This window comes from Sciurus vulgaris, assembly GCF_902686455.1.
Source record: "Sciurus vulgaris genome assembly, chromosome: 8".
In the NCBI taxonomy this organism is placed as follows: domain Eukaryota; kingdom Metazoa; phylum Chordata; class Mammalia; order Rodentia; family Sciuridae; genus Sciurus; species Sciurus vulgaris.
The window spans coordinates 55,091,530-55,104,375 of NC_136468.1; the positions used below are offsets into that span (position 1 = coordinate 55,091,530).

Sequence of the window (12,846 nt, forward strand, 5' to 3'; positions counted from 1 at the left end):
AACAAAATGAGAAAGATAATTTTTTAAAAGGAGTTTTTGCTCTGAGGAAAGGGGAACAAGATGATTTGGGAGGACTATATAGGGAACTTAAGTAGTATCCAAAATATACAGTTGTTACAATTTAATAAATTTGGTCAATAAATGAGCATTTATTATTTTCTATTCTTTAAATATTTAGTTAAAAACAGTGTTTCTTTAAAAAGTGTTTCTTATTACTTGTATTAATAACTTTATAAAACAAAAAATTGTCAACTTGTATAAAGTTCTTGTCACAGACTTTTTTTTAGAAAGTTTAATTTCATTCATAAATGTTTTGTCATTGATTTAAAAATAATTGTTCCTTTTGTTAAGTTGCTATAGTTATTATGTTTATACTATTTATGTTGATAGTGTAGCTTCTTTTTTTTTTTTTTTTTTTTTTTTTGGTGGTGCTGGGGATTGTGCATCCTAGGCATGCTCTCTACAAAACTGAACTATATCCTCAGCCCCAGTAGTATAGCTTCTTAAATAAATCATAAGCCTCATTTACCTTCATAGAGACTTTGATATTTTTACATAACTGAAATTTAGAAATACCGATTCTGTTTCATTAAGTGGCAAAATGTGTTTATTCATTCATCTGTTAATGGCCGCTTAGACCGGTTCCATAACTTAGCTATTGCGAATTTTGCTATGTACATTGCCATGGTATGCTTTAGTTTTTTGTTTTTTGTTTTTTTTAATAAATACTGAGGAGTGATATAGCTAAGTCACATGGTACTTCCATTCCCAGACTTTTGAAGAACCTCCATACTAATATCCCTAGAGGCTGTATTAATTTACAGTCCCACCAACAGTGTAAAAGTCTTCCTTTTTCCCTGCATCCTCACCATCATTTATTACTCGTATTCTTTTTTTTAATTTTGATTCATTATACACAAATGGGGTACAACTATCATTTCTCTGGTTGTACACAAAGTAGTCATACTATTTGTGTAATCATACACATACATAGGGTAATGATGTTTGTCTCGTTCTATTATCTTTCCTTCCCTCCGTACCCTCCCCACTCCTATTTCCCTTTACATAATCCATCCTTCCCCCTTTCTTCCCTTACCTCCTCCCCCCACACCTGTTATGCATCATTATCCACTTGTCAGAGAAATCACTCGGCCTTTGTTTTTTGGGGATTGGCTTATTTTACTTAGCGTGATATTCTCCATTTCCATCCATTTTCCTGCAGATGCCATAATTTTGTTCTTCTTTATGGCTGAATAATATTCCATTGTGTATATACCACAGTTTCTTTATCCATTCATCTGTTGGAGGGCACCTCGATTGGTTCTGAGCTGCTATAAACATTGGTTTGGCTGTGTTACTATAGTATGCTGATTTTAAGTCCTTTGGGTATAGACCAAGGAGTGGGATAGCTGGGTCAAATGGTGGTTCCATTCCAAATTTTCTAAGGAATCTCCATACTGCTTTCCAGGGTGGCTGCATCAATTTGCAACCCCACCAGCAATGTATGAGTGTACCTTTTACCCCACATCCTCACCAACACCTATTGTTGCTTGTAGTCTTGATAATAGAATACATTCTAACTGGGGTGAGATGAAATCTTAATGTAGTTTTGATTTGCATTTCTCTTATTACTAGAGATGTTGAACATTTTTTCTTATATCTGTTGATTGCTTGTAGATCTTCCTCTGTGAAGTGTCTGCTCATTTCCTTAGCCCATTTGTCAATTGGATTATTTGTATTCTTGGTGTAAAGTTTTTTGAGTTCTTTATAGATTCTGGAGATTAGTGCTTTATCTCAAGTGTGTGTGGCAAAAAATTTTTCCCACTCTATAGGCTCTCTCTTCACATTGTTGTTTCCTTTGTGGAGAAAAAGCTTTTTAGTTTGAATCTGTCACAATTACTGATTCCTGCTTTTATTTCTTGGGCTTTGGGAGTCATGTTAAGGAAGTCTGGTCCTAAACTGACATTATAAATATTTGGACCTAATTTTCTTCTGTTAGGTGCAGGGTCTCTGGTCTAATTCCTAGGTCCTTGATTCATTTTGAGTTGTTTTGTGCAGGGTGAGAGATAGGGGTTTAGTTTCATTTTGCTGCATATGCATTTCCAGTTTTCCCAGCACCATTTGTTGAACAGGCTATCTTTTCTCCATTGTAGGTTTTTTGACAGCTTTGTCTAGTTGAGATAACTGTATTTATGAGGGTTTGTCTCTGTGTCCTCTATTCTATGCCATTGGTCTACCTGTCTATTTTGGTGCAATATCATGCCATTTTTGTTACTATTGCTCTGTGGTATAGTTGAAGGTCTAATATTGTGATACCACCTGCTTCACTCTTCCTGCTAAGAATTACTTTAGCTATTCTGGGTCTCTTATTCTTCCAAATGAATTTCATGATTGCTTTCTCTATTTCTGTGAGGTACATTATTGGGATTTTAATTGGAATTGCATTGAATCTGTATAGCACTTTTGGTAATATGGCCATTTTGACAATATGAATTATGCCTATCCAAGAGCATGGGAGATCTTTCTATCTTCTAAGGTTTTCTTTAATTTATTTCTTTAGTATTCTGTAGTTTTCATTGTAGAGGTCTTTCACATCTTTTGTTAGATTGATTCCCAAGTATTATATTTTTTTGAAGTTATTGTGAATGGGGTAGTTTTCCTAATTTCTCTTTCATCACTTATGAATAAAAGTGCATTAGATTTATGAGTCTTGATATATCCTGCTACTTTACTGAATTCATTTATAAGTTCTAAAAGTTTTCTGGTGGAATTTCTCAGCTCCTCTAAATGTAGAATCCCATCATCGGCAAATAGTGATAGTTTGAGTTCTTCTTTTTCTATTCATATCCCTTTAATTTCTTCGTAGTCTATCTAATTGCTCTGGCTAGAGTTTCAAGGATGATGTTGAACAGAAGTGGTGAAAGAGGGCATCCTTGCCTTGTTCCAGTTTTTAGGGGGAATGCTTTCAGTTTTTCTCCATTTAGAATGATGTTAGCCATGGGCTTAGCATAGGTTGCCTTTACAATGTTGAGATATGTTTCTACTATCCCTATTTTTTCTAGTGTTTTAAGCATAAAGGGGTGCTATATTTTATCAAATGCTTTTTCTGCATCTATCAAAATAATCATGTGATTCTTAAGTTTAATCCTGTTGATGTGGTGAATTACATTTACTTATTTCCCAATATTGAACCAAACTCGCATCCCTGGGATGAACCCCACTTGATCATGGTGCACTATCTTTTTAATATGTTTTTGTATGCACTTAGCTAAAATTCTGTTAAGAATTTTCGCATCTATGTTCATTAGGGATATTGGTCTGAAATTTTCTTTCCTCGATGTGTCTTTGTCTGGTTTAGGTATCAGGGGGATATTAGCTTCATAGAATGAGTTTGGAAGGGTTCCCTCCTCTTCTATTTCATGGAAGACTTTGAGGAGTATTTGAATGAGCTCTTCTTTGAAGGTCTTGTGGAACTTGGCTGAGAATCCATCTGGTCCCGGACTTTTCTTTGTTGGTAGGCTTTTGATGACTTCTATATCATTGCTTGAAATTGATCTATTTAAATTCTGTATGTCTTCCAGATTTAGTTTGGGTGGATCATATGTCTCTAGAAACCTGTCATTGTCTTCGAGATTTTCTGTTTTGTTGGAGTATAGATTTTTAAAATAGCTTCTAATTATATTTTGTATTTCAGTAGTGTCTGTTGTGATGTTTCCTTTTTCATCACAAATTTTAGTAATTTGAGTTTTCTTTCTCCTTCTCTTCATTAGTGGGGCTAAGGGTTTATCAATTTTGTTTATTTTTTTCAAAGAATTAATTTTTTGTTTTCTCAAATTTTTTTTGAATTATTTCTTTTGTTTCAATTTTATTGGATTTCAGCTCTGATTTTGATTATTTCCTGTCTTCTACTTCTGGTGTTGCTCTGTTCTTCTTTTTCTAGGACTTTGAGCTATAATGTTAGATCATTTAATTTTCACATTTTTCTTTTATTGAATGTGCTCCATGCAATGAATTTTCTCCTTAGTACTGCTTTCATAGCATCCCAGAGATTTTGATATGTTGTGTCATTGTTCTTGTTTACCTCTAAGAATTTTTTTATCTCCCCTGTGATGTCTTTTGTTATCCATGCATCATTCAATAGTGTATTATTTAGTCTCCAGGTAGGGGAGTAGTTTCTGTTTTTTATTTTATCATTCATTTCTAATTTCATTCCATTATGATCTGATAGAATGCAAGGTAGTATCTCTATTTTTTTATATTTCCTAAGAATAGCTTGGTGGCAATATTTTAGAGAAGAATCCATGTGCTGCTGAGAAGAAACTGTATTCGCTTGTTGATAGATGGAATATTCTATATATGTCTGTTAAGTCTAAATTATTGACTGTGTTATTGAGATCTGTGGTTTCTTTGTTCAATTTTTGTTCAGAAGAGCTGTCCAATGTGAGAGAGGTGTCTTAAAGTCATTTAGTAATACTGTGTTTTGGTCTACTTAGTTCCTGGAATTGAAAAGGATTTGTTTAACGTATATGGATGCACTATTGTTTTTGGCATAAATATTTACGATGTTATGTCTTGCTGATTTATGCTTTCCTTAAGCAGTATGAAATGTCCCTCTTTATCCCTTCTGACTAACTTTGGCTTGAAGTCCACTTTATCTAATATGAGGATGGAAACCCCCGCCTTTTTTACTGAATCCATGTGTATGGTATGTTTTTTCCATCCTTTCACCGTTAGTCTGTGGATATTTTTTTCTACTAGATGAGTCTGTTGAAGGCAGGATATTGTTGGCTCTTTCTTTTTAATACAATTTGCCAGCCTGTGTCTTTTGATTGATGAATTTAGGCCATTAACATTCAGCGTTATTATTGAGATATAACTTGTATTCCTGGTCATTTTGGCTTATTTTTGCTTTTAAACGATGTGGCTTCTCCTTTAATTGGCTATTCCTTTAGTGTAGTTCCTCCCCTTGCTGACTTACACTGTTGTTTTTCATTTCTTTCTAATGGAATATTTTGCTGAGAATGTTCTGTAGTGTAGCAGGCTTTCTACTTGTAAATTCTTTTAGCTTTTGTTTATCATGGAAGGATTTTATTTTGTCATCAAATCTGAAGGTAAGTTTTGCTGATATAAGATTCTTGGTTGGCATCCATTTTCTTTCAGAGCTTGAAATATATTGTTCCAGGCCCTTCTTTCTTTGGACTGAGAAACCTGCTGATATCTGTATTGGTTTCCTCCCATTTGTAATCTGACGCTTTTCTCTCACAGCCTTTAAAATTCTATCTTTATTTTGTATGTTAGGTATTTTCATTATAATGTGCCTTGGTGTGGGTCTGTTGTAATTTTGTACATTTGGTTCCTGTAAGCCTCTGGTGTTTGATTTTCCATTTCATTCTTCAGATTTGGGAAATTTTCTGATATTATTTCATTGAATAGATTATTCATTCCTTTGGTTTGTATCTCTGTGCCTTCCTCAATCCCAGTAATTCTTAGATTTGGTCTTTTCATGATATCCCATAATACTTGGAGGTTCTATTCATGATTTCTTACCATCTTCTCTATTTGGTCAACTTCATTTTCAAGATTTAATGTTTTGTCTTCATTGTCTGAGGTTCTGTCTTCCAAGTGACCTAGCCTGTTGGTTATGCTTTCTATTGAGTTTTTAATTTGGTTTATTGTTTCCTTCATTTCGGTGATTTCTATTTGGTTATTTTTCAGAGTCTCTATCTCTTCATTAAAATGATCTTTTGCTTCCTTCATTTGCTCTTTTAACTGTTTATTTGTGCAATCGTTTATTGCCTGCATTTGCTCTCTTGTCATTTGCTTCTCAAATCATTTTAATTATGTACATTCTAAACTCCTTTTCTGCATTTCTTCTGCCATGCTGTCATTGGATTCTATCAATGTAGCATCTAGGTTTGTTTGGGACACTTTCTTCCCTTGTTTTCTCATGTTGTTTGTGTATCTTCGCCTCTAGCAGTGTGAATCTGAGGTATTATAATGGCTCTGCAGCTTTCCATACCTTACCTTGAAGTGAGAGATCAGTATTAGCTGCACACCATAAAAAACAATATGCATCCTTAAGCCAAATAGTCCCTATTAAGATATTAACTATATTGTCTTAATAAATAGAGATGATGAATATGATTATTTTTCTACAGCACAACCAATAGGTTTGCAATAAGGACTACAATTTCTAATGGTGGAAAAAGAGGATGGGGAGGGTGTAGGATATAACAATGAGATAAGAAGTGAGTGTATAGCGGTACAACATCATAGGAATAGTGAAAGTGGAATTAAAAGAAATAGGTTGTTAGCATGAGAAAATGGAGAAAAAGTCTCTAAGGAAACAGATAAGAGGAAAATAGAGTGATACAAATATTAATAAAAGAAAAAAGGAATAATAGGTGTAATAGGAATAATCGTAATAATATTACTAATAAAAAAATTCTATAATAACTATAAGTATACTGTTCAAAGCTCCTAGTGTTTAGTAGCCTGATACCAGAGAAGAACTTTATAAAGCAGTGTCCCAAGAAGGGTGCTGTCCCACTATGGTTGGTGTCCTCCAGATTGGGAATAATCAGTGCTAGTGGGCAGAGGCGACCCTACGTGTTGATAGATGGTCAGCCACAATGCAGTCACTAGACCATGTGGGGCACAGCCTCTGTGCTGGAGACAGCAGGCACTGGGTCTGGTGGCTGGGCGGGGCCTCCTATTATGTGTATTCTTAATGACTGCCATTCCAACTGGAGTGAGATGAAATCTCAGTATAATTTTGATTTGTATTTCCATGATTTCTAAAGATGTTAAACAGTTTTTCATAGTTTTTTGCCTATTTGTTTTTCTTCTTTAGAGAAATGTCTGTTTAGTTCATTTGCCCATTTATTTCTTGAGTTATTTGTTGTTGTTTTGGTGTTAGATTTTTTGAGTTCTTGATATATTCTAGATATTAATCTTCTGTTGGAAAGTAGCTAGCAAAGATTTTTTCCCATTCTGCAGGCTCTCTCTTCATGCTCTTAATAGTTTCCCTTGCTGTGCGAAACTTTTTAACTGATGCCATCTCATTTATTAATTCTTGGTATTATTTCCTGTCTGCTCTGATCTTTACTGTTTCTTTCCTTCTAATTTGGGGTTTGGTTTGTTCTTAGTTTTTTACATCCTTGATATATATATATATATCATTAAGTGGTTTATTTGGAATTATTGTCTTTTTCATGATAGGCATTTATTGCTAAAATTCCCTCTTAATACTGCTTTTGCTGTATCCAATAAATTTGTGTGTTCTTCCATTTTCTTTTGTTTAAACAGGTTTTTTAGATTGTCCTTTTGATATCTTCAGTAACCCATTTTTTTCATTCAAAAGTGTGTTATTCATTCTGCATGTATTTGTATAATTTTAAAGTTTCTTTTGTTGTTGATTCCTAGTTTTATTTCATTGTAGTCAGAAAAGATACAAAGACGTGTATCTTTTAAAATTTGTTAAGATTTGTTTTGTGGTCTAATATGTAGTCCGTTCTAGAGGAAGTTCTATATGCCGATGAAAAGAATATGTATTCTACAGCTGTTGGATGATATAGTCTATAAATCTCTGTTGAGTTCACTTCATCTATAGTATAATCTAACTCTATTTTTCAGTCTGGATGATCAATCTGTTTATTGATCTGTTTATTGTAAATTGGGTGAAGTTCCCCACTCTTATTGTATTGGAGCTTCTCCCTTTTGATCTAATAATAACTGTCTTATAAAATTGGGTACTCTGGTACTAAGTGCATATTTGTTTATAATTATTATATCTTCTTTTTGAATTGATCTCTGGGTCATCATACAACAATGACCTTTGTCTCTTCTTACATTTTGTCTTAAAGTCTCTTTTGTCAGAATTATAGCTGCTCCTGGTCAATTTTGGTTTATTATTTGCTTGGAATATCTATTTCCTTCTTTTGTGTTTTTTTAATTGGTGAAGTGAGTTTCTTGTGAGCAGCATATTGTTGGGGCTTGTTTTTGTGTGTGTGTGTTTCTATTTTTGAAGGATATTTTGGTAAAAATTTTCCATTTTTCCCCCCAGGCTTGCTTAATAGTACATTCTTTACTTTTTTTTTCCATTTTTTTTTTTTAAATTGGTGCACTGTAGCTATACATAATGAATGGGATTTGCTGTTATGTATTTGTACATACACACAACGTAACAATATAATTTGACCAGTGTCACTTCCCAGCACTTTTTTTTGCTTTTTCTTAATGGCTAAGATCAATGTAAACATTGATGACTATAGAGTTTTATAATGCAGTTCTCAAAAGCTAGAGAAGGCAATAAAGATCATTTGTCTATCATCCACCTAGACTCAAACCAAAACTTTGACACCTTCAGCCTATCACTGTTCACACTGCTTACATGCTAGTATGCCTACTCCTTAGACTTTTTAAAAACCTTATTGCATCTAGTAGTCTTTGGGCTCTAATCCAGTGCTTAGAATCACTGTGTAAAATGAAGGTAAGCAAAGTTTGGGTATAACATATCCAGCATTCATAAGCTTTGTTTGAACTTCAGTGACATCTACTCTTGCTAAATTTTAAAAAAATTAGTTTTCTCCTCAGTTCTCAGTGGTTGCAAATAACTGAATGGTACTATTAGGTAAACATCTGCTCTATGAAGGAAAGAGTATAGTTCTAATTAGTTCAAGACTAAAACGTCTATTTAGAAAGCTTGTCACACAACAGGATACCACTAGGGAAAACAACTATTTTCCTCAGAACCTCTCTTTAAGAAAAATAAATTTTTAATTGAGAATAAAATTGAAATGACAAATGATATTCTGGAATTTTCTTTGGTATTAGATACCCCATAAAAAGTTCAAAAATCCCATATGCAACATTATAAGGCATGGGAAAGACTATAAAGAATAATACCATCAAGCTAAAGAAACAAACTTTTCAATTCAAAAGGAGGCTTCTGTGTACCTTTGAACTTAGAACTTTTTCCTTTCCTTCTTAATGAATTCAAATATTAAAAAGACTGAAATTAGCTCTTTAGGTGAACAGATCTCTTCTTCTTATAGTGAAATGATATGCTCCCAAAGGCAATAAACACCATTATATTTGTATTATCAGTATGAGAAATTATTAAATTGTGATTTATGATAGCATTCTTTCTTTTAACATACAGTTTCTATGCCTTCGCACATGTCAACCTGGGTTATAATGAAGAACATTGTTGCTAAAGATGGATTTTCTGGATTATTTACAGGTAATAATATTCACTGACTCCTTGAACCAAATTATTGGCATGGTGGCATGGCATGCCTGTAATCCAGCAGCTCAGGAGGCTATGGCAGGAGGATCACAAGTTCAAAGCTGCCCTCAATTTAGTGAGGCCCTAAGCAACTTAGCAAGACCCTGTCTCAAAATGAAAAATAAAGAAGGGCTAGGGATGTGGTTTAGTGGTTAAGCACCCCTGGGTTCAATCCCCAGTACCCCTCCCCAAAAAAAATTCAAGGAGGAAGTTGCAGATAACATTCTATATATATTTTTTTATTTTCTCCTAAATATCATTGCTGTAAGTTAAAGGTTATGTAACAGATTTACTATCAATAAAATAAAATTTCTGCATAACCCAGAATGGAAGTGAGGAAATTTAGAGTAAGTAGTTTGATCTATTTTTTGCTAACAATTTATGATACAAAATTTGACGTATCATTTCATTTATTTTGATTATTAACAGAATGATGTCAAATAAGTTAGATTTTTTAAAAAATAAGGTAAAATTTGTTCTTTTTCTTGTTCTCTTTTCAGGCCTGATTCCTCGCTTAATTAAAATTGCCCCTGCTTGTGCCATTATGATCAGTACATATGAATTTGGAAAGGCATTTTTCCAGAAACAAAATATTCAAAGGCAACAATTCTAGTGATGTTGTTTCAACTTTAAACACCTGTACCAAATAAGATGGAGATTCTTGGGCAAGAACTTTTTTCACGTTATTCTGTTATACAATGATTTTATGTCTTTCTTTCAAATAATTTAAGTGAATCATTTCTGTTGTACCTCTTACGTCATAATCCTAATTTTAAAATAAAAATTTTCTTATTTTTGGAGATTTCTTAAAAGATAATTCAAAAATCACAACCACTTAGTATTATTGTAAAGAAAAAGAAAATGTATTCCATAATATCAAAAGCAGTCTCTGAGAATTTGATATTATACATTTCAGTGTAACTTAATCTTATTGTATGTCAGATACATCAGAATTGTTTGAAATGTGTGCTAAATGATGAATAGTGTAGAAGATAAAAAGCTCATTTTGTGCACATTTAAATCATGTACTTAGAAATTTCAGTAGATAATAGAAGTTGTTAAATAACATATTTGCTAAATATTACCTGTTAATTTCTTAAATTCAAATGCATTGTTTGGCCCCCAAGTTACTGTGTCATGGTCTCATATGAATTAGGATTTCTCTAATTAAAGGAATGACAATTTAATCTGTATGTATCATAATATTATCATTTGTGTGATGTGGATCTTGCTACTTTTGATGATGAAAGACCTTATCTACTGTTTCTGTAAAAAAAAAAAAAAAAGGGGGGGGAGTTTTTATTGATTGTAGGAAATGTTCACTTCACTCAAACTTGGGTTTTCAGTGGAAAACAATATTGCATTGAGACTAGTCTTAAGTCAATAGTCTGGGTACAGGAATGGCCTCTGGTTTTTATCCAGTGTGTTATCCAAGTATCATTATTGATGGGAGTTCTTTTGCTCATTTCTATTGACTATTTTCTAATAAGACAGATATCATGACAGGTTGAGCTTCCCTAATTTGAAAATCAAAAATCTGCAGAGCCCTAAAATCCAAAACTTTTTGAGTGTTGACATGACATGACAGGTGGAAAATTCTACATCTGACTTTGTGTGATAGACTGTGTACAAAATTCAGGGACACTAAAAACATTGCATAAAATTATCTTCAGGTGATATATATAAGGTATACATGAAACTTAAAAATAATTTTATAGTTAGACTTGGGTTCCCGCTCTAAGAGATCTCATTATGTATATGCAAATATTCCAGAATCCAAAAAGAAAAAAAAGCAGAAATCCAATTCACTTCTGGTTATAAGCATTTTGATAAGAGATACTCAACCTATACTATAATAAATATCATAAAGTGTTTTCAAAAATGTCCCTTAATTTTACACTATCTCACATTTATCACAAGACTAAAGAAGCTGTTTCCTTCAAGAAATTATACATAAGTAATTGAGTTTATGACTGTATGAAGGAATGATATAGGAAAAAGATATGATTGGGTATGATTAGGCTGGGAATGTAGCTCAGTGGCAGAGTTGCTTGCCTTGTATGCAGGAGACCCTGGGTTTGATACCCAGCATGGGGTGGAGAGGGGATAAGCTAGGAGGACAAGAAATGATACTTTTTAAAATTTATTTTTATTTTTCCCAGGATCTATATCCTATAGGAAAAAGCACTTTATTATATTCTATGTGTTTTATGGAAATGTAAGGCATTTTTTTCCCTTGAAAGTAATGTATTTTGGTGAGAGATCTTTTCTAGTATTGGTAGGGGAATTATTGTATTTTGTATTCTAGTAGAAAAGCATTTAAATGTTTCACCAGAAATAAACTATGTAGGGTTTGATGTAACCTTTTTTATTTTTTTATCCTATGTTGATTTACCTTAAACTTGATATACATATAAATATTCATGACTGTTATATTTTGTTAAAGTATTTTATGCCTACTTAAAATTATCATTGTGCTTCTAACTAAATGATTTTCATATATAATCATTATGTAATTCTATTATATATAAATTAAAGTTTATTTTGAACACTGCTATTTCAATTTATTAAATTTAAATTTACTTTGGTTTTGCTATGCTTATTTTTCAGTAATTTATTAGTAGGAGAAGTACTGTGCTCTCAAAAAAAATAGTCACATATTTCAAGTTAGTAGCAACTGTGAATACCAGAAAGGTTTCAATCTCCCCCATTCCCAGAGACTGCATTTGAGGAAAATTCTTATTTACTTTGTGTGATAGACTGTGTACAAGTTAAATAAATTGCCTAGTTTTTCTAACACATATTTTATGCAGTGTGCCTGGATGAAAAGACTAAACTGAAGCTTTATACTTAAGTGGTAAAGAAACATTAATATTTTAAAAATATATTAGCATCCAAAATAAGCTTTATTAGAAATTGCTTCAGCATCTTGCCATAATACAACCACATTTTTATACAGAAAGAGTACCTATATAAATTGAGTTCAGGGAATAGCTAAAATGTTAAATTTTGAATTTTCTCCCAAAGCTGTCTTGTAACATAATGAAACTATTGGCATTGATGAATATTCTCAAATTTCACCTCACATCAGTAGACATACTTAACTCTCAGTCTTATGATCTCAGCCTTTTCCATAAATACATTTCAGGAATTGAAATATTTGCAAACATGGTCTTTGCTGTGTTCTTGGTTATGTGATATTTATAAAGGAATCAATTTTCATTCTATTACTATTGTTAAATTTTGTAACACATATTTAAGTACTTAAATGTAAGAATTTTAAGAGGAAATACCTTGAATATTCAAGTACTGCAACTATCAATATACATTTGATTTATTTTTTTAAACATGGGAGTAGTTAGGCATATTGGCACACACCTGTAATCCCAGCTACTCAGGAGCCTGAGGCAGAGGGATCACATATTCAAGGTCAGCCAAGGCAATTTAGTGAAACCCTGTCTCAAAGAGAGCTGGGGATGTAGCCCAGTGGTAGAGCACTTGCCTAACCTCTATGAAAAGGCACACTGAAAAGTGCATCATTAGGTGATTTCTTTGTT

The 12,846-nt window shown here is 32.8% G+C and overlaps 1 protein-coding gene across 3 annotated transcripts in view; it reads left to right on the forward strand.

The window, feature by feature from the left end:
- The window catches only part of SLC25A40 (solute carrier family 25 member 40), a 45,662-nt gene extending 35,186 nt beyond the window's left edge, over positions 1 to 10,476 (forward strand). For all 3 annotated transcript variants that reach the window (XM_079150922.1, XM_079150924.1, XM_079150923.1), the window contains 2 exons: positions 9,164 to 9,244; positions 9,790 to 10,476. In XM_079150922.1, the coding sequence (XP_079007048.1) occupies positions 9,164 to 9,244; positions 9,790 to 9,902 (194 nt within the window). In that variant the 3' untranslated portion in view covers positions 9,903 to 10,476. The remainder of the gene's footprint in view (positions 1 to 9,163; positions 9,245 to 9,789) is intronic.
- The last annotated feature ends 2,370 nt before the right edge of the window (positions 10,477 to 12,846 follow it).